Here is a 23326-nt window from a genome sequence, read left to right on the forward strand (position 1 = left end):
AATTTGAAGTTCTTTTTGGAAAACTAGGACGCCATGTCATCCGGATTAAAGAGGACAAGGACAACCCAAGTTGTTATCAGTGCACAGTTCAGAAGCCTGCATCTCTGATGGTATTGGGTTGCATGAGTGCGTGTGGCATGGGCAGCTTACACCTCTGGAAAGGCACCATCAATGCTGAAAGGTATATCCAAGTTCTAGAACAACATATGCTCCCATCCAGACGTCGTCTCTTTCAGGGAAGACCTTGCATTTTCCAACATGACAATGCCAGACCACATACTGCATCAATTACAACATCATGGCTGCGTAAAAGAAGGATCCGGGTACTGAAATGGCCAGCCTTCAGTCCAGATCTTTCACCCATAGAAAACATTTGGTGCATCATATAGAGGAAGAGGCGACAAAGAAGACCTAAGACAGTTGAGCAACTAGAAGCCTGTATTAGACAAGAATGGGACAACATTCCTATCCCTGAACTTGAGCAACTTGTTTGCAGACTGTTATAAAAAGAAGAGGGGATGCCACACAGTGGTAAACATGGCCTTGTCCCAACTTTTTTGAGATGTGTTGATGCCATGAAATTTAAAATCAACTTATTTTTCCCTTAAAATTATACATTTTCTCAGTTTAAACATTTGATATGTCACCTATGTTGTATTCTGAATAAAATATTGAAATTTGAAACTTCCACAACATTGCATTCTATTTTTATTCACAATTTGTACAGTGTCACAACTTTTTTGGAATCGGGTTTGTATTTTAGATTCATTGCATGTAAAGTAAAACATTTCAAAAGTTTTTTTTTGTTTTAATTTTGATGATTAGAGTTTACAGCTCATGAAAGTCAAAAATCAGTATCTCAAAATATTAGAATATTTACATTTGAGTTTCAATAAATGACCATCCCTACAGTATAAATTCCGGGTATCTCTTGTTCTTTGAAACCACAATAATGGAGAAGACTGCTGACTTGGCAATGATCCAGAAGACAATCATTGAAGCCCTCCACAAAGAGGATAAGTCACAGAGGGTCATTACTGAAAGGTGTGGCTGTTTACAGAGTGCTGTATCAAAGCATATTAAATGCAAAGTTGACTGGAAGGAAGAATTTGGGTAGGAAAAGGTGCACAAGCAACAGGGATGACTGCAAGCTTGAGAATACTGTCAAGCACAGCTGATTCAAACACTTGTGAGAGCTTCACAAGGAGTGAACTGAAGCTGGAGTCAGTGCATCAAGAGTCACCACGCTCAGACGTCTTCAGGAAAAGGGCTACCAAGCCACTTCTGAAGCTGAGACAACATCAGAAGCGTCTTACCTGGGCTGTGGAGAAAAAGAACTGGACTGTTGCTCAGTGGTCCAAAGTCCTCTTTCCAGATGAAATTAAATTTTGAATTTAATTTGGAAATCAAGGTCCCAGAGTCTGGAGGAAGCGTGGAGAGGCACATAATCCATGTTGCTTGAAGTCCAGTGTGAAGTTTCCACAGTCAGTGATGATTTGGGTTGCCATGTCATCTGCTGGTGTTGGTCCACTGTGTTTTCTGAAGTCCACAGTCAACGCAGCCATCTACCAGGAAATTTTAGAGCACTTCATGCTTCCTTCTGCTGACAAGCTTTATGGAGATGCTGATTTCATTGTCCAGCAGGACTTGGCACCTGCCCACACTGCCAAAGGTACCAAAAGCTGGTTCAATGACCATGGTGTTGGTGTGCTTGACTGGCCAGCAAACTCACCTGACCTGAACCATAGAGAATCTATTGGGTATTGTCAATAGGAAGATGAGAGACACCAGACCCAACAATGCAGATGAGCTGAAGGCCACTGTCAAAGAAACCTGGGCTTCCATACCACCTCAGCAGTGCCACAAACTGATCACCTCCATGCCACGCCGAACTGAGGCAGTAATTAAAGCAAAAGCAGCCCCTACCAACTATTGAGTAAATATACAGTAAATGAACATACTTTCCAGGCCAACAATTCACTAAAAATAGTTTTTTTTTTATTGGTCTTATGAAGTATTCTAATTTGTTGAGAGTGAATTGGTGGGTTTTTGTTAAATGTGAGCCAAAATCATCACAATTAAAAGAGCCAAAATCATCACAATTAAAAGAACCAAAGACTTAAACTACTTCAATCTGTGTATATTGAATTTATTTAATACACGAGTTTCACAATTTGAGTTAAATTACTGAAATAAATTAACTTTTCCACGACATTCTAATTTATTGAGATGCACCTGTACATGCTATTGAATGTGTAGTGATTTAGGTCTTTCCTACATTTCGGTGGTGAGGATGAAATATTATTGAAAAAGGTTCAAATGAGTTTAAATGATATTTTTACCTAAAACATACTGTATTCTGACAACGAGCTATCCCCTGAAGGATTAATTTAATGAATGTTAAGTTTAATATATTTTACTTGATAGTAAGTTGTACTTGATATTATAGCAGTAAAATTTACTTAAAATATATTAAATGTGGAAGTTGTTATGAGGATTTTTATCAAGTAAATCCTAAAGGTTTTTTTTTTTTCTTTTTTTTTTTTTCCTTGGATTAGTTGTTTTGCAAGAGAAAGAAAATCATTTTACTCCTAAATGTTTTTAGGTATGCATGTTAGTCAGTCAGGTTTACCACAGTAAACATATCAAACTGTTTTATCTGTTCATTTTAGATGAGAAAGATTCCATACAAAGGAGGTCATTTTGCAATGCAAACATGTAAATGTAAACATTTAGTGTTTGTATTATCTTGTTATAAATCTACAATGTGAAATCCAGACAAAAAAAAAAAAAAAAGGCGTTATGCAAATGTCAGATGGCATATGTACTTTTGAAACAATTGGATTGTAATAAGCTTTACAAAGTAGCATATTGTGCATTATAACAAGCAACCAATAATATAATATTTTTAATGAATGTATTATATTAAAATATAAATAAATGTTTTATATTAATATGTTTGTATTCATATTAACATTTGAAAGTTAGTGTATTTTTGAATACATAGCCTACATTAACATTAAAACCAAGTCACATTAAGTTTAGATGTTTTAAAATTTGAATTGTACACAAAGTACAAAAAAATAACAAGCATATTTGTACATTTTTGTTAAAAAAAACTTTATGAGCTACTTTTACGTCACATCAGACCATATATGTATGTTTTCTAAAGCAATGTAGGTTAGATAAATGACAAGGCATTTATTTGTACATTAAATTATAGATACATATAACACACATGCATAAATAATGCATATTTATGGGTTGTATTGTATAAGCTTGCAAAACATCATATATGTGTGCATTTATAATGCATGCATTTGTGGAAGGTCTTTATATGTTTGTAGATCAGATTCATGCATGCGTGAGAAGCAGATCATTATCAATGACAACATATTCATACAACACAATTCTGAAGCAAAAAAAAAAAATGCATTGAACTGTAGACTACAAATGCCAGATGTCAACAAATGCAAATTTTTGTTTTGTTTTCTCCTTATAGTGTAAAAGGCCACCTGGTGGTAAATTGCTAAATGCAGTTTGAAATATTATTCAAAGTACAGTTCCAGCATTATGCAACAGTTCCAAAAGGGGGAAAATAAGTAGAACAGTTGCAAGTAGGATACAGAGTGATCAATGTTCTAATATAACCTATCAGTGCAGCAGAAATATCTGCTCATATAGACTCTTACAGTGCTGGGCAAAAAATCATAGAATGTGGTCTGAAAATCATATTATTATTATTTTTCTTCTCAATATTTCACTCTTTTATTTACTTTGTGCAACAGAAATATTAATTAAATCTTTCAGCGCTCAACATGAGCAAATTCAAATAATGATTTTGAAAAATTAGTGTCTTAATTGTGGAAATTAATATTGTGGTTAATATTATATTGACCTCAGGAAAGTCATTCAGATTCTGTAGCTCCTTACTTTATAAAAATAAATTCTGATGTGTATAGTATATTGCTAATCTTTTTACCTGTTATTGAGCTTGTTTGTCTGTTCTTTGCCTTAATTATGGCATGTATGGTGAAACGGGGTAAAATGACCCCTGTCTCTTTTCTCAACACATTTAATGAATAACTGTGCTCTTCTTAATTTTATAATTTCTTTGGATTATTAGCACTTGTGAGATTTTAGTCAGTCAAAACCTTTTTGTGGTCAATTCAATTAAGAAGTATCCTAAAATGTCTTGGGATCTGCTGTAAGGAGAATGGGGAGCAGGAACATTACTTTTACCTTAGTAAAATGATTCAGAGTCCTTAGCTTGTTGGAGTATATTGCTAAATAAAATCCCCATAGTATGTTTAATTAGAAAAATGAAACTAGCTTTTTTTTTCATTAAGTCAGTAGAACTAATGTGAATAAAACTGTGTTTCTGGGTCAAAGTGACTGAAAATCATCAAGTTCATTATTGTGAATCACTTTCAGTATTTAATAATCTAGGGAGATCAGTTTATGCCTTCATCCAACCTGCCTTATGTGCAATTTAAATGTTTGTATGTTTCTCGTTCGAGTGTTGATTATTATATCTGAAAATAAATAGCAACTGAATATGATAATTGTTGTTATCTGTTGTTAATAAAATGTCACATCATAATGTCACAGCAAAAAAAAAACATATCAGGACACAAAGGATAAATAGCACAGAGAAAGTACAAGCTCTATATTCAGTACGTTGTGTCTGATTGTAGAATGTGAAGAGCTGCTGGATTCAGTGCAGCAGGATGAAGGAGAGCAGAGAACAGCAGAGGAACAGGAAGCTCTGAGTGACGCTCTGAACACCGTTACACAGGTTCCCTGAACAGCATGAGGTCCTCTGAACATCATTAACTGATGTTACGGTATCACAAATGGATTTAGAGGCACAGCCTTTTATAACCAGTAACTCTCCATAACTCGCTGATAAAAAGCAAAAAAAACACAGGTTATTTTAAGCATTACTGGTATTTATGATATGCATTAAATGTTTAAACATAAAAGATATAAAGATAATGACTGACTTAACCATTTAACATCAGAGAGATAAAAATAACTACTTTAATCTTTTTCCTTTAGCAGATTCTCACCTGTTGATGTAATGCAGTGGTCTTCACTCCCTGAACAGCTCACTGTGTTTGAGCAGTTCTTCCCATCACAAAAGTAACATTTCTTACCATTGGAGTCAATGCTGGGATCTACAGAGAAAACAGGTATTCATTTATCTTATTTTGTCTAAAAAAGTAACATCAAATGAAACAACACACTGTTAGCTGCTCCGTTCAATCAGTTCACGACTGACAAGCCACAACCTGTATTGTTTATCCTGACTGAATGTCCTTTGGAAGCAAGTGTTGACTTAAAAGAAGATGGTTATTTGCATTTGGTCAGTAAAGCACAATACCTGGAGCATCATGGAGGTTACACCGGTCTGTGTTACAGCACACTGAAGACCTCTTTATAATGCCGAGGTTCATGGACCCACTTGCGCAGTCAACAGCACAATCCTTAGCCTTCAATTTAGCACTAATCGCACCTAAAACATGAATGAATCAGGAAAGACCAGTTCGACACATCATTTTGATAAAATATTTATTTATAAACATGCCAAAATGTAGTTTTTTTCTAATTTCAATTAGTGTAATAGAAAGAAAATTAAATAGCAGAAATTTATATTGAATTTTCTGTAATTATATTTGTAGTTTCTGTGAGGAAATTAGTAGTTCTGTGAGAAATTACATTTCCAGTAAAGCAGCACTAGTAAAAAAAATTGTGTATTTAATTATAAAACACTTTATAATCTATAATAACATTCATTAACAACGTATTTAATATTTTCTCTAAACTTTCTTGTATATTTAGACAAGCACCTGCAATTCTGGCCAAATTAAAGATATGTTGTGTGTGAATTTGCACATATTACGTTGCAAAAACGTTTGAAGTTAGTTTTTAATATTACATTCTTGAGGACTCTATGCTTACTTCTTTTTTTTTTAAACCTTTGTAATGCCATTTTTCTAACTTTATTAAATGTATGTCATCTTTTGTGCCAAAAATTTTTGATATATAAACTTTTATCAAAAAATGTTATCAAAAAATTTTAACTACACAATAAATTCAATTAAAATAATAAGATATAACAATAACAATCAGGAAGAATAAGTTTCCAGTCAAATAAAATCAGCATCAACAATTCATGTTTGCATGGCACAGAAGAGCACAAATGTGGCATTAAGGAATATTTACAGAATTTAAGAAATTTTTGTCAAGACTCAGAGGTGGCATTAATGCATCTCATAATAACAATGTTATGAGAATAATGTTTTAAATATATAAATTTAAATGAATTAAATGACTCAATTTATACTTCAAAAATGAAACGGAAACTGCCAGTAGGTGGCATCAAGTCACTGTCTTTGTCACTGAATCATTCATTCAATCGATTCGTTCAAACTGCTGATTCATTTAGTTAACGAAGCAAGTGGCTCTCTTTATGAATTGGTCATTGAATCATTGACTCACTAGATTTGTTCAAAAGCAAAGATTCATTCATAAACGAAACAGCGCTGTGTCAAAGATTTGCGCAGAGGCTCAGCTGTGACTTTGTTTTTTAACTATATTTTTGTTGACGAAATAGAGAAAAATAGACAGTGTTCCTAAAATGTAAGTCACTTAATATTAACTTTTGTATAAAATCAAAAATGTATAAACTGTTGTATATTTCACATTTGCAAACTCTCTACAATCATTAAAAAGCTGTTACCCTCCGTTCATCGCTATCTCACAAACTTCCATTTTAATGAATGAAGCTCTCTACACTGCACACTGAATATATCATTATATGGGACCCTGATTTCCAAAGGAAATGCAAAATTTACTTTCATCAGAGAATATAACTTTGGACCACTCAGCAGCAGTCCAGTCCTTTTTGTCTTTAGCCCAGGCGAGACGCTTCTGACGCCGTCTGTTGTTCAAGAGAGGCTTGACACAAGGAATGCGACAGCTGAAACCCATGTCTTGCATACGTCTGTGCGTAGTGGATCTTGAAGCACTGACTCCAGCTGTAGTCCACTCTTTGTGAATCTCCCCCACATTTTTGAATAAGTTTTGTTTCACAATCCTCTCCAGGGTGCGGTTATCCCTATTGCTTGTACACTTTGTTCTACCACATCTTTTCCTTCCCTTCGCCTCTCTATTAATGTGCTTGGACACAGAGCTCTGTGAACAGCTAGCCTCTTTTGCAATGACCTTTTGTGTCTTGCCCTCCTTGTGCAACGTGTCAATGGTCGTCTTTTGGACAACTGTCAAGTCAGCAGTCTTCCCCATGATTGTGTAGCCTACAGAACTAGACTGAGAGACCATTTAAAGGCCTTTGCAGGTGTTTTGAGTTAATTAGCTGATTAGAGTGTGGCACCAGGTGTCTTCAATATTGAACCTTTTCACAATATTCTAATTTTCTGAGATACTGAATTTGGGATTTTCCTTAGTTGTCAGTTATAATCATCAAAATTAAAAGAAATGAACATTTGAAATATATCAGTCTGTGTGTAATGAATGAATATAATATACAAGTTTCACTTTTTGAATGGAATTAGTGAAATAAATCAACTTTTTGATGATATTCTAATTATATGACCAGCACCTGTATGTTGAAAAGAGTATGCCAAAAGTACCCGGATGGTCTACTATTTCAGGTCGATTTTTGAAGTGTGGATCCGTGCACACTCTAAATGACTAAAATTGCCCACAATCCATTGTGCTTTGGAGAAGGATTCGGTCCAGAACTACAAACACGAATAAAAAGCGTTAGAAAAACTACAAACGTGGCGGATGTGGCGCGATCGACCTTTAGGTAGAGAGGTTTACAAAAAGGGGTTTGAGTTACTAATAATCAACATTTAAACTGGTAAAAACTATTTATTTATTGTTATCCGTGTTATATTTAATCTGCAACAGCAATGTGAACTTTTATAAACATCCATTTGGTCGTTAACTTTTAAATGCATCATTATGCAGAAAATATGAGCAGAGTTCTCTGCATGAAAGACCCGCGACTGGCAGATCAACAAGCTACTTCTTCTCTCTCCAATACGAGTTTCTATAGGTGTATGCATGCTTCAAGTTTATATGTATATGCAAGTTATTCACAAGTGTATATGTATTCATTATTAACATAAGGTGTATTGGTATGGATTTCATATTAGTGTGCACGTGTATTTCATATATATTGAACATCCAATATTATACATGTAGGCTATATGTGAGTAATTTATAGGTGTATATGCACGTGTTTTATGTATGTATAAGCGAAGTTTGATTTAAATCCTACGTGGTGCCTCACACATCTCAATCAGTCAAAAATAACATTAAATTTCAATCCATATTGGACTTACCAACTTGTGTTACTGCTGTTGAACTCATGCACTTGGAAGATCCCCTGGGACATGTTTTTACTTTTTTAATTCCACAAGAATCTTCCAGACCTGCGCACTCATAACAGCTGAAAGAGTGTCCTTTAGTAATAAAACAGAGAGAGACAGTGAAAAAGAGACGCCAATAATCTGTATTTGTACTCAATAAAATTACAAACTATTTGTCTTTGTACCTGCAGTGAAAAGAATAAACAGAAGAAAAACTGAGATCTGTAGATCCATCTTGATCTGGAGGTGAATGAGATAATGTGCCTCTCTCAGTACTCACTTTATAGGTGATCAAAGTGGGAGGGTCTTTAACTTTAACATGCTTTCTTCTGTGGAATACAGAAGGAGATATTTTGGGAAATGTTTCTGTGTTTGTGTTATTTATTTATTTCCGTCTATAAAATGAAAGCCAATGGGATTTAGTGTTGTTTGGGCCCCAGCGATCTTCAGAATATCTTACTGTATTCTGCAGAACTAGAAGATTGCTTTTGCTCTGAAATCATGAAGAATCAGACTTGATGTTGTGATTTTGTGAAAGATGATGTGAAAGACAAAAACCGATGCTTTGATGACCTAGAAATCATCAGATCGAGTTACAGTACTTTCATTTTGTTCACATTCCCAAGCACATGGCTAAAATTGATGGGGATTTTTGTCTTATTTATTTGTGTGTGTGTGTGTGTGTGTGTGTGTGTGTCTATCTATCTTGAAGTGAGTTAAAAGAAACTGCCTGAAATTCTTTAAAGGATGAAACACAGAGAGAAAGAACAGATGGATCCTAGTTTAAAGATACAATATCCTGTCTTAAATCATCTGTAAAAAAAAAACTTTAGAAAGCTATCACATAATGCAATTGAAAACAGACGGGACTCTCACAGGACTCACAAACGAATTTAAAATATATTTTTATAAAAATATATTTTTTTTTTTCCAGTTTTTCGCTATAATGTAAAAAATGTACTGATTTTTGACTGACTCACATAATATTTCAAATTACACTTGTAATTTGTATTTTTTCCACTTTTGTTCAGCTCTACGACAAACACGTCTAAGTTCAAGTGTGGTGCTGGTTGGGTTCAGTTTTTCTCTTAGTGAAGCCACAGAATTCATTGTTACATTAGACAAATTAGACAATTAGACCAACATTAAACAAATTGGAAAGAAAATTTGATAAGCCTTCTTGAAAAGAGCAGAGAAATCATCACTAGAAGATGGACTAAAGGTATATGAATCTGCTGTGAAACCCTTGTAGTTTTGAAACTTCGTTTGGAAATAGGCAGGTAAATGCAACATGCATATGATCAGAAAAACTAATTTAATTATTGCAAATATTGCAAATGCATGAAACCATGATACCAAAATGTTTAGTTTCCTCTGCAGCTGTAGTATCTGAAGTGCAGCTGGACTCACTGAAACAGGAAGTAGAAGAGCAGAGGAGACAACAGCAGGAGGAAGCTTCCCTTCGTCACCTTTTCCCTAAATGCTCATAACCCTACATACAGCTCGCTATCGGGGTGAAGTTCAGGGTTTGCCCACCGAATAAGGACACACCTAAATCTTCTTTGGGGAGTCTTTATCTTAAGTGCTGCAACCCATGCTTGTTTTCTCATGTGAGTTTTTGGCATGGAATGCAAGACATACGGCGCCGTATACGGACATTCTTTTTAGATTTGCTGGTGCTCAAAACACTGTCCAGGACTTCCTCAAGTTAATTGCTGTTGTGGTGGCAGCACAGCTTAATCAAAGTTTCCGTTTAATAAATTCAGTTGCTCTTTTACCCAGTTTTAACATGGGATCCTAGGGAGACAATAAAAAGACAGCATACAAACGGAAGTTAAAATCCACCTTGGCAGGGCTCATTATTTACTCAGGAAAAGGGCGTATACATTCCATTTAATCAAAACAATAAGGACATTAGCAATAAATACCTCTAGTAATAATTCTAGTTATTAAAATTACATGGTGCAGATAAAAATGATCTTTATTTTATAAACTTTATTTTCACGTAAGAGCAGGTGCAGACATTTCTAATTTGAATGTGCAAAGCTTGGTGTCATTCGCTTACAGCTATTTTAGCTGTACAAAAACACTCTGTTACACTACTTGATATTTCAAACTGGAACTTATTATCATATTATTTTAATGTATTGTGTTCATAATCATAAAGCAGCTTGTATTGCAAATAGTTTTACTGTTTACTTGTTATTAATCCTCTATTTACCTATACTGTATAGCGGCTAATGAACTGGAAGTCTTGCACGTTCAGCACGTTCACAGATGAAGTGAATACTCCAGTTAATCAGTTTAACTGATCAACTCCAGCGGTATTATAACTTTCAGTAAATTATTACAGTAGATCATACTGCAGGCTACCAATTATTGTTCTACTGTTTTGCTTTTGTATTTGGAATATCCATCTTATCGTCAAAGATAGAGAGAGAGATTCAATTATCTTATTATGTATTGATATCTGTTGCCTCTTCGCTACTTTCTGATGTTTTTATTTTCCTATCAAGCCATAGGCTACCGTATGACAGTTACTGTTACAAAACAGAGGGAATTTGAAACTTGCACATCAGCAAATTGGGGTGCAGAATGACAATGAGCAGAATGGATTTCTGTGGAAAAGCCGCTTGTCTCTCCCTCATGTCTCATGGATGAGACTTAGCCACTCTGCACAAAAAATACAATATTTTTCATCCTCATCAAATCATCTGTTGCCCCTGCTGATAAATGATGCTAATGCAGTTTGAAATGTATACAAATGACTGTTACATTCTGCAACTGCTCCAAATGGAGAAAACAACAAATTGCAAGTACAAAATGAACTATGTTCCAATATAATATTCATATATCTATGCAGCAGAAATGTCTGCTCAGATGGTCTTTTATAGGGCTAAGCCAGACATCCCCCAGAGGGTAAGGGAGTCTCCCATATACTGATAGAGGCTCCGTGATGCCCGCAAATTATATACAATTTATAGACGGTGAGAAAGAGACATCAATGTACCCAGTAACCCAATGTACATTACAAACACTTTTTGTCTTTATACCTGCTCACATTATTGAGAAACCAGGCTAAGATTATATTCAATTCTCTTTGCTCATCAATTTAATGTAGTGTTGCAATGACCTAAAAATTTTAAAGGGGCTAAATATGATTTTTCAACCACTAGATGTCGCACACACCCAATCCATTCTCACTCCCAAGGCGTCAAAAACTGAAGCATGGTCAAACGCCTTTCGCGTCACTATAGCCCCTTTCACATAGTAATACCAGTAAATTGCCGTAAAATTACCAGAACGACTTTACCGGTAAATTCAAAACTGCGCTGTTCACACAGGCAACAGCATTCCGTCTTTTTTCCGGTAAAGCACCATTCACACATCGGTTTTAAATTACCGGTAAATTCTGTGACATCATAAAACGGAAATGACCTCTAAACGGCTGCGCCTCACGGTGTTGTGTTTGTAAACATGGAGGGGTAAACGCGATCAGTGTTTTTGTTGATGTTTTCATTTGTGTGCCAAATGTTCACGTTCATGCTGCTTCTTTTGGCCCAAAGATATCGCACGACTTCAAACACAGCGCGGAGTAAATGCGTCATCTGCATCAGAATGTTATGATTGGCCCAGAGCCGTTGAATTTTGAATTTCAACGGCTCTGGATTGGCCCGGAGTAGACGTCTTACGTCACCGCGTTCTGAACTCGTACGTGCTCATACCGGTAATTTTCCTTCTGCGTTCACACACAGCAGAATTCCGGCAATTAACTGGTAATGTTACAACTTCTCATACCGGTAAATTGCCGGAACGAATTTACTGGTATTTTTGAAAAGGTCCTGTTCACACATGATCTCTTTACGGCAATTTACCGGTAATTTTCCGGAAAAGTCTGTATGTGTGAAAGGGCTTTATGAAGACGCCAAAAGTGCCCCTAGGCGTCAAAATATGACAAAATAGGAATTCCATTGCTTTCAATTGCTTGCTTTATGCAACAGATCAAGACGCTTATGGAAAATGAGAACACGTTCTCCTCCGTTGTTTAGTTTAATGGTTTGCATGCATTTGAAAAAAAAATAGAAATAATTTTATATAAATTTATACTTTTATTGGAGCACCTAACCCCACCCCTACCCTAAACCTACCCACTTCTGAACAATATAAAACACGTAACAGGAAAATATAAGTGCAGTCACAGGTATTTATTGCAAAAACTGACCATAAACAAGCATAAAGGCATTACAAACAAGTCGTGTTGCATTCCAAGTCTTCTGAAGCCACTAAGTCTTTATGAGACGAAGAGAGCAAAACATAATGTTTTAATTGCTGAAAATGATCCCGCTCTGTTAACGTGCTCACATCTCATTCAAAAACATACTGTCCCTAGTGATGGGTCGTTCTTGAACGATTCGTTCTTTTTGAACGAATCTTTAATGTGACTCGGGAAGAACGAGTCGTCTCGGAGAGTGATTCATTCAGTCGCACATGCGCAACATCCTATAGGTTCTGCACTGAATTAGTTCACCCTGTTTCGAGTCTTCAGGTTTGAGTCGTTCGTTCATCACGTGACAGCCTCATAAGCTAAACCTATTCAGTCTGAGGGAAAAATACTTAAAGTGCCTATTGCAGGTTAAAACATTTTTTTCAAATGAATATATAACCTTATATGAAAATATCATATGAACCGTTATTGCAGGGTTTTAAAATGTTTTACAAGGCGTACGAGGGCACAAATTTAGAAGAAAAAGTGACGCATTCCTTAACAGTTCTCAAAAACCGTTTTTTTTTTTTTCAACATCGCGTCATATTACGTCACGAGAGGGAGTCGTGTGCCGCGCGCTGCTGGTATTCAGTGGAGCGGGCGCGAGTCAGTGTGTTACAGTTTTTTACAATCACTAGGACACATCTCTCAATACTAAAGTCACTTTTTCAAAACTCTTCACACACTTCTCCTAACCAACTTTCAGCTTGGCACAGCAGTTCATTCCACATTCAAAATGCACAACAACTATCAAAACACTTCATACATGTCTCAGACCAGCTCATTCTTTCATAACACTAGCAAGGGTTGTCAGTTAACAAACACACTTGGTCATCTATAAAAGTAAGACCTAAAAAACACTAACAGGTGACATTAAACAATGTTTTCTTCTGTAAAAGAAGGACACCTACTTAGGACTACTGTTTACAGCAAAATATATGTTACAGGAATGAATTAGACATGATGCTATATGTTTCAATATATATATTTTTTTACTTTTCAAAGTCATTCCAAAATGCAAGAATTTGTATATACATTTGTATATATTGTATTGTAGGAATCCTAATCAACTCTATGTACTGCATTTGGCCACAGATTCTCATCCACATCACATCGTATGTCATCTAGGGCAATACACCTAGGAAAGAATCTTTTGGCATGCCTGACCCATCCCTGGCAATCTTCTGCTGATACACTATATTTCCAAAAGTATTGAGTCACCCCCATCTAATGAACAGCCTTGACTACTTTAGTAATTTCCATGAGTACAAATCTTAATTTTTAAGCATATAATGATATTCTAGGGAATTTGCTTCTAATTTTAAAGCAACAGTCTGGACAGGACCCTTTTCTATTCTAACATGTCAATGTCTCTGTGTATAAGGCAAGGTTCAAAAATAAATGATTGATTTAGTCAGCGTGGAAGAACTTGACTGGTCTGCGGAAAGCAAGTCCTAATCCAAGCTGAACACCTCTGGTGTGACTTTACAGTAAATGCAGACCTTAAGCCTAAAACTCATCACTAAACACCAATAACTTGTACATACACTATATGGACAAACGTATTGGTACACTCCCTTCTTTAGAACAGAAAAAGGCACTTCCAAAACTGTGGCAACAAAGATGGAAACATAATTGATGTATTTAAAAATTGTATTTCCATCTGTGTTGCAACAGTTTTAGAAGTGTCTAAAATGACTGTATCCATATGTACAAGTCATTGGTGTTTAGTGATGAATTGGCTGCACTTGCAGACCAGCCTCTCTCATTGAAAGACCATGATTTATTTATATGATCAGTTATAGTTGCCCTGATCTCATCTGAGACTACAGCTCTTGATCTTCCTCTTATTCTTCTTCCACCACGCATACGTCTCCCTCTTGCTCTTTCAGCCACTTCTCTGTGTCCGGCTTGGTCCATGTTTACATCACAATGCAGATTATTCAATGCAAATATTTTTATAGATGATAATGAAATTATGTAAAGGAGTAACACATGTAGGTCTTCAGCTACAAAAGGAATCACCTGTAGTTGGTCCAACGGTTTTGATGGCATTTCATTTTCTTTTTCTAAATATATTTTACTGTAATAAAATATTATTGTAGAAATGCAGAAAATTGCTGTTTTATTCTTTTTTTAATAATGTTATTGTTTTGAACTAAAGTTTAACAATTTTGAAAAGAGTATGTAAACGTGTGCAAACTGGGCTGTAGGTACACAGAGTTTTGACAGTTGTTGTGTCGAAATGAGAATAGAATTCATGGAATTTGAAAGAAGTAGTCAATAAATGCATGTTGTGCCAAAGCAATGAAAAATGATCCACAGTTTAGCTCACACAGACTGCTGTTGTGCTCACTGTGTGAAGAGTTTTGAAAAAGTGACTTTAGTATTGAGAGATGTGTCCTAGCGATTGTAAAAAACTGTATTTAGGTAGTTATTTTTTTCGGTTTATCATCGTCATGGTAAATTATTGTGTTTGTGGAGGTTTCACAAACTCCATCCTGTCAGGACATCGAGTCCACAGGTTTCCTGACAAGAAATAGGATGGTATATTCCGAGCCTCGGTGCATTTGTGCAGCTGAAGAGACTTAATGCATCTGCTTCAAACAACGCGGTGGTGTCTAATTTAGTTCAACATGGGATATCGAAGCAAGAAGCGAGTGAGACTCGGTACGGTTTCTTCATCAGGTCCCGGTCCGCCTGTGGTTCGGCCTCCGGTGGGAGACATGATGCTCACGGATCCGTCAGAGATGCTGCTCCACGAAAATGTCAACTATGCACCGTAAGACTTGATTTTTAACATTTGCTAATTACCAAATCAGTGAACATAATTATTTAAATAATGAGACGCAACGAGATGTATATATGTTGTTGTAAAGCACCACAGCTAGCTTGTAAGCGTTTTTAAAAACCGTGTAAAAACGTTACCATATGAAAAGACAGTTGGTTAACCTCAGTTTGCTAATATTATAATCATCAAGTCTAGTGACAGCTTAGTAACATTGTTTGCACAGCTAATTGGTAATTTTTTGTCATGTGGTCAACTGTTGCTGTAAGTCACTTCGTCTTATCAAGTTTAGGTTTGTTTATTTGTTTATTCATTTACATTGTTCCAAACATAAATGTGTAACACAGTAACAAGAATCTTTGTACAAAGTTGTTAGTTATTATAACAAGTGTCTCTAAAGTCTCTAAACTGAAGAGTTTCTAAAATCTGAATCTGACACACTCAAGTCACTTCAGTTCAGCTGGGCTCAAGTGAAGCAAGAGAGACGCTACTTCCTTCTGAAACTTTATCTGTACAAAGTCTGAGTCTGTCACAGACACGTGTGTGATTTCTCATGACACATATTTCCGTTACATCTGTCAGGTTATGTGGGTAAACTACTTTTTTGGCCATTTTATATTGTGGTACACTGTTGCCATATAGTAGCGTTATCTTAAATACCCCCCCAAATTTTCTATTTTTTTTTTTAAATCTGTTTTGATTTGTATAATGGAAGATATTTCTAAAACTTATTTGAAAAAATATTTCATGGTTACACTGTAAAAAAAATTCTGTACAATTTACGTTAAAAAAACGGCCGTAAAATTCTACCGTAAAATATATGGTAACAACATTTTAGGTTTTACGGTTTTAACTTAAATTTACAGTTAAATACCGGAATTTCATTAACTGATATAATGTTAATATACTAACCTATTGAAGTACTGAAATCTGTTTTGTACCTTTGTATTACACTGATAACCACCAAATGCAGAAGGTGATGAGAAAGTCACATGATGAACCAAAGCCCATCACAAGCAGCTTTTAAATAATAACATATATAGAAGGTGCACAGTGTCATTCACACAAACATTAATCACCATCATTAAATATGCAATAAACATTAATTTAACAACATTAGATGTAACATGCAACCCTAATAAACATAACTGATAAGAAAAAACTAAGATGAAACCTAGTTATTTCAAAGAAAAAAACATCAAATTCAAACAAAATTTGAAATGCAACGCAGGGAATTCTGGGAATGTCAATTTACTGGTTTTCCCTGTAGATTTTACATTCTTTTTCACTTTAAAAAGCGGTATTTCGCCGTAAAATTGTCTGAAATGTCTTTTACAGTTTTTCACCGTATATATTAGGGAAACTTACCGTTAACCATTTCATTTAACAGGTTTTTACTGTAGTTTTTTCACAGTTTTTTACCGTTAAAATCACAGTCATTTTTTACAGTGTAGAACATAATGCATACCATAGAGGGTTATGGAGGATTGCATCATGCTCCGTTTCTGAGGGTGCTGCTATCAGGATGTCATCCATGATGCTTATCGCACCTCTGATCCCCTCAAGCATTTCATCCATTATTCTCTGAAAAATCTCTGGTGCGCATTTCAGGCCGAAAAGAAGCCTCATCCACCTGAACCTCCCAAAGGGCGTGTTGATTGCACAGACTACTTCTTCAATGGTGCGTATCAGGTAGTGTTCCCGCTTTATGGCCTTATTTAAATCACTCAGATCGATGCAAATTCTTATCTTGCCATTTTAAACAGCTGCCATTGAACGAACCCACTCAGTTGGTTGGTCGACTGTGGTGGTGATGTATCTATTTTTAACCATCTCTTAGTTTCTCTATTATTTTTTTTATTTCCGAGCGCCGCTCGTTGACAAATCATGTCTTACAAAAGTCATGTACATTCATGCTGCTCACATATTAAAGGTTACGTTTACCTTCTCCTGCACAGCAAAAATATGTTGGGAGATTTGTCACCATGGGTGTTAAAATGATCACTTTCCGGGTGAACATACAGGTCCATCTTTGCTAGTGTTAAAACAACACTGATGAAAGTGTTAGTGTTTAATTTTAATCACTCAGGGTGTTAAGAAATTATTACTCGCAAGTATACACATTTAACACTTTATGGTGATTAATCCTACACACCCAGTGTATTTATTTAATGTTGATTTAATGTAAATATTGTAAATACTTATTTTAAAATGGTAATGCAGATTAAAACATATACCTAAAGAGTGAATTTAACTCCCTCAACTGGTGAACACTGCACCAATGTTCAGGTAAAAATATAAAAAAAATAAACCCACAAAACAATACACTTTTACCATTATTAATTTTTAATTGAAACATTGTAAATCTTTTTCCCAAAGAAAAATGTTTTCACATTCAATGTTTTCAATGCATGTAAAGAGCATGTTCTTACAACAATTAAAACATCATAATGTCAAAGCAAACCAGTGCAAAGGCACAAAATACATATTCTTATTTGGTCCATATGTACACTTAATGTCATAAGGTTTATAACGCTTACATTTATCAGTTACACAACAGCATCCCATTCATTAGCATCCAGGCAGAATGCATGTTAATGCTCACTGAACAAAGTCTCTGCTACGGGTGTTTGGACCTCCTTGTAAAGAGTAGTTTCAGCAAGACAAGATGTGTTTCTCTGCAGTTTTCAGCCAAGCAAGATGCCCAACTCCCACTTGTAGCATCACAAAAGTGCTCCTGTAAAATAGGAGAAAAAACAAAAAGGATTATTTCACATCCATTTATCAGGTGAAATGTCAGGGACAAGTATCACTTACAATATGAGAATAGTTAACCCAAAACTGAAAATTCTGTCATCATTTATTTATACTCATGTGCTTCCACACCTGTAGGACCTTCTGTCTTCTGAGGAACACAAAAATTATTTTTGATATTTTGAATAATCAACAGAAGAAACTGTCATACATGGCATCTGTGGAAAGGCATGAGTATAAGTAAACATTTACTGTTCACTTATGGTTGGAGTCCTCCTACCAAAAGGAATGCACATAAATGGGACAGTACATAAATAAATGACAATGCAAGCATACCAAAAACTTACATTTGATGCATTTTTTACTAAACATTTTTAGAAGGAGATCAGGCTCTTTATTATTATTGTTTAATAATCAAAAAAATTAAGCATGACAATCAATAATCTTAAAATATGCAATTGTGGCTTACCCATGTCTCTGGTATGTGTAAGCTCTTCTCATCCCACTTAATGTACTGGTGGCTTCATACTCTTCAAGCACATCATCTCCTTTCGATTTTTCTGTTAAACCAGCATGAACCATCTGTAACAATATTAAAGGAACAATTAACTTAAAATTGTAATTCCAAACCTATACGATTCACATTTGCTGAACACAAAACACGTTCATGCTTTAAAAAAAAGATAATAAAGTGTCTAAAGTAGTTTATGCGACTCATGTACCATATTCCAAGACTTGTGAGGGCACAAAATCACTTTGAATGACGAACAATTTAACTCACTCAGTGTTTTCCTTGAAAAGACCAACTTCCCCGTCTGCTCCGCATCGCCAGTGAAAACTCACTGTGTGTGAATCTGCATGTTATAATATAAGCATCATTAATGACACCTTTTGTTAATAACAATAAAAAAAGACTGATTAGTGAAATGAAAGAATCATTTAATAAAAAAATGAGAATGATTAGTAATTGTCTCTCATTGGCCTGATTAGCTAAGACCTCAAATCATTTCAGTGTTTAGTGGTACAGTATTGCATGATTTGTAGATTATATATAATAGTTTACACTTTGCATAAACATTTGCAGTTAGTTTTTAAAAGGTAACATTCTTAAGGACTCTACTCTTTTATTTCTTTTCAGGAGCACTTGTGCTCCTACTTAAAAAAAAAATAAATAAATAAAAAATAGGAACACATTCTGATCAATGACAGAAATTAACCTTCTCATTATAAGGCGATATATGACTCCTTAATTTTTTTTTTACCTTTGTAATGCCATTTTTCCAACTTTATTAAATGTGTCATCTTTTGTACCAAACAATTTTTTATTTATAAACTTTTATCAAAAATTTTAATTAAACAATAAATTAAATTAAAATAAGATACAATCAGGAAGAATATATTACAACAACAATTCATCTTTACACGGCACAGAAGAGCACACATGTGGCATTAAGGAATATTTACAGATTTTTTCAGAGGTGGCATTAATGCATTTCATAATAGCAATGTTATGAGATTAATATTTTAAATATAAAGTTTTGAATAAAGAAATACAGTATTAAACTATTTAAACGACAAAATGTATCATTTAAAAATGAAACTGAAACCGCCAGTAGGTGGCAGCAAGTCACTGTCTTTGTCACTGAATCATTCATTCAATCGATTCGTTAAAACGGCTGATTCATTTATGAAGGAAGTAAGTGACTCCTATAAATGGGTTATTGAATCACTGACTTCAAAATCATAGATTCGTTCATAAAGAAACAGTGCTATTTGATTGGTGATGGGCAGCGGCCCAGCTGTGACTTTGTTTAGAGCAAAATCAGACAACAGTGTTCCTCAAATGTAAGTCACTTAATATTAACTTTTGTATACAATCAAAAATGTATAAAACTGCTGTATAAATTAAATGTCACTTTTCGCAAACTTCCTTTAGGCCTATTAAAAAGCTGTCACCCGTCTTAGTTCATTGCGATCTCATAAACTTGCATTTTAATGAATGAAGCTCTCTACACACTGAATCTATTATTTACATCTTCTGTACACTTTGTTATAATGAATGCCAAAAACTGCAGTCTGCTTTCAAGATCTGTTCTGCGAGGAGAAAGTGCGTACAATAGTAAGCCAAATAAAAACGAAAACTCGTGGTATTGATACGCAAAAATGGACTTTGGCGTGTCTATGCTACGTGATGGGTAGGATTAGGGTTGTGGTGTAGATGCGTATCATATGCACGCCAACAAATTGCGTATCATATGCACGCGAAAACTTTCGTTTTTTGTTTTGGCGTATTATTTATACGTATTTTCATGAGATCGGGTTGGAGGAGCAGGACGCGCAGCGATAGAGAAGCATTTCTATTGACCAGTGAAAATATACAGTAATGTGGCAAAGAAGTTTCCTCAAAAAATGCCATTGAGCAACCCTCATTTGCATAATTTGTGTAGGTTTAAGAGTATTCTTGCTGTTTGTAATCAAAAGAAAGGTCAGGGGAAGTATACCAAAAACTAGGGCTGGGCAATATATCTCATGCGATATACATGCGCATCTCGTCAGTAAAGCCTGTTCCTTGATTAGCGGTAAATCTCCATCACCTGTGTTCAAATGGAGCGGCATTTAATACACGGAGCCAATTTAAAAATTTCCATAACACAAGCTAAATATAACCCCAGAAACAAGATGATTTAGTATTTTATTTCATAAAATGTCACATCAGAATGTCACAGACAAAAAAATAAAAATCAGGACACAAAGGATACATTGTACAGAGAAGATACAAGCTCTCTATTCAGTACAGTGTGTCTGATTGTAGAATGTGAAGAGCTGCTGGATTCAGTGCAGCAGGATGAAGGAGAGCAGAGAACAGCAGAGGAACAGGAAGCTCTGAGTGACGCTCTGAACACCGTTACACAGGTTCCCCTCAGCATGAGACGCCCTGAACATCACCAGCTGATGCTGCAGTATCACAAAGAGATTTGGAGAGACAGCCTTTTACAATCATTGACTGGCCTCCAAAACTCCCTGATGAAAATAAAGAAAACACAGGTTAGTCTAAGCTGGAAATTGGTAAATGTGATCTGTATCAAAATCTCAATCATAAGAGAGATAAAATAACAACTTTTTCTTTTCCATATTCTCACCTGTTGCTTTAAAGCAGCGGTCTTCAATCCCTGAACAGCTCAATATGTTTGAGCAGCTCTGTCCATCACAAGAGTAACATTTCTTTCCATTGGGGGCGCCAGTGCTGGGATCTACAGGATGAAAAAAAAAAAAAAAAAACTATTGCATTTTCTGTACAAAATATAACATGTAATGAAATCATATTTCACAATACCGGGAGGATCTTGGATGTTACACTTGTCCGTGTTACAGCACACTGAAGACGTCTTAAAAATGCAGAGGTTCATAGACCCATTTTGACAGTCAACAGCACAGTTTTTAACCTTCACTTTAGCACTAATGTCACCTAAAACATGAATGATTCAGGAAAGACCAGTTCAACTGCACATTATTTTGATTGTAAATATATTTTTAGACATTAAAATGTAGCATTTTTCTAATTTCAAATACTGATTCAATTTTAATACAAATTGTATTATCAGCATAAACGTTTGTGCGAAAACAAATTAAACAGCAGAAATGTAAATAGAATATCATGTGATTACATTTGAAAATTCTGTGAGGAAATTAGCAGTTCTGTGAGAAGTTACATTTCCAGTGAAGCAGCAAAAACACCAGAATCTCCATCAGTCAAAAATAACAGTAAATTTCAATCCATTTTATTGGACTTACCAACTTGTGTTACTGCTGTTGAACTCATGCATTTGGAAGATCCACTGGGACACGTTTTTAGGTTTTGATTTGTACAAGGACCCGTCATACTCATACACTCATAACAGCTGAGAGTGTCCTTCGGTAATAAAAGAGAGAGGCAGTGAGACATCAACGATCCGTATTTGTACTCAACATTACAAACACTATCTGTCTTTGTACCTTCAGTGAAAAGACTGAACAGAAGAAAAACTGAGATTTGCAGATCCATCTTTGATCAGGAGGTGAATGAAATGGCGTGCCTATTACAGCGCTCATAGCTTTATAGCTTATCAAAGGGGAGGGTCTTTATGAGAAAATGAAAGTTTAGAAACAGAAACTTCAGCTTGCATGATTTACATGGCAGTTAATGAAAAATGGAATTTTAATAAGGAATTACAAGGAAGATGAGAGAGATGACAGTTGTGAGTGCTTTACTGCGTGCTTCGTCTGCGCGTCTCCCTCTATAAACAATTACTTCAAAACCAGCGATTTTACCACCTCGTTGCTGAGGAATATAATGTAGCGATCTAGTGTCTAGGCTATTTTATTAATAAAAGTTGTGGAGCAGCGTTGACAACAAGTGTATGTGTGTGCGCGCGATCTCCGACTTCTCTCTCTCTCTCAATTTTTTTTAATGTAAATGACAAATAATAATATTAAAAATAAACAGATGTAAAATATACAGATACTTTAGAAACGTTTCTTATCAAATTGACTGATTTAGGCTATGTTCACACTTGGCGTCTTTTTTGAAGCTGCCAGCGTTTTACATTATAATCCTGTGTTTTCAAAAAAAAGTCCTGAGCGACTTTTTTACGCTGAAAAAAGTTAGGGCGTGTTCACACTTGGCATCGTTTTTGACAAGAAAAAAAGTTAACTGACAAGGGCGGTTTTTTAGTAAAAAAAAGAAAGAAAGAAAGAAAAGAAAAGACGCTTTGGTTACCAATAGCAGCTGAGGGCATGTTTGTTGCTAAAACAACAGCTACAGTAGCCTAGGCTAGTAACTAGCTAGTGCTGTGTTGTGTAGGAATGTAGAGAAAGATGAAGTTGGCTCTTTCGTTGGCTTTTTAAGTTAACGGGGAGGAGAATGTCCGTTCACAACAACTTTGTGGGTTCACGACATTATACGGGGAGGGATGGTGCTTATAACAATTTATAGGATTGGATGATGCACGGTATGCGGCAAATTTTAGACTAAACAGAAATCAATTTGAAGACCTGCTACAAATCATTGCACCATTGAAACTAGTATGATAAGTCTATCTACCAGCACCTTCTCAATTTTTTCTTGTTATGGAAATAACA

At 35.3% G+C, this 23326-nt stretch overlaps 1 protein-coding gene and 1 pseudogene across 1 annotated transcript; both read right to left on the reverse strand.

Annotated features, from left to right (window-relative positions):
- Positions 1-3056: 3056 nt before the first annotated feature.
- Positions 3057-8903, reverse strand: LOC131528537 (phospholipase A2 inhibitor and Ly6/PLAUR domain-containing protein-like). The gene is made up of 6 exons (XM_058757759.1): positions 8863-8903; positions 8588-8731; positions 8376-8495; positions 5387-5518; positions 5073-5180; positions 3057-4905 (listed from the first exon to the last, which is right to left on the reverse strand). The coding sequence occupies exons 2-6, from the start codon at positions 8634-8636 to the stop codon at positions 4718-4720; spliced, it is 597 nt and encodes a 198-aa protein (XP_058613742.1). The 5' UTR covers positions 8637-8731; positions 8863-8903; the 3' UTR covers positions 3057-4717.
- An 11980-nt stretch (positions 8904-20883) lies between these two features.
- On the reverse strand, positions 20884-23226 carry LOC131528535 (phospholipase A2 inhibitor and Ly6/PLAUR domain-containing protein-like; annotated as a pseudogene).
- Positions 23227-23326: the final 100 nt, after the last annotated feature.

This window comes from Onychostoma macrolepis, chromosome 21 (genome assembly GCF_012432095.1).
Source record: "Onychostoma macrolepis isolate SWU-2019 chromosome 21, ASM1243209v1, whole genome shotgun sequence".
Classification (NCBI taxonomy): Eukaryota; Metazoa; Chordata; class Actinopteri; order Cypriniformes; family Cyprinidae; genus Onychostoma; species Onychostoma macrolepis.

Excerpts from the sequence above, each read along its gene's own strand:
- LOC131528537 (XM_058757759.1), bottom strand. The coding sequence starts at position 8,636 with ATGGATCTACAGATCTCAGTTTTTCTTCTGTTTATTCTTTTCACTGCA. Across the intron at positions 5,181-5,386 it reads TAACCTCCATGATGCTCCAG|ATCCCAGCATTGACTCCAAT; the intron begins GTATTGTGCTTT and ends TTTTCTCTGTAG. Across the intron at positions 4,906-5,072 it reads CCACTGCATTACATCAACAG|CGAGTTATGGAGAGTTACTG; the intron begins GTGAGAATCTGC and ends GCTTTTTATCAG.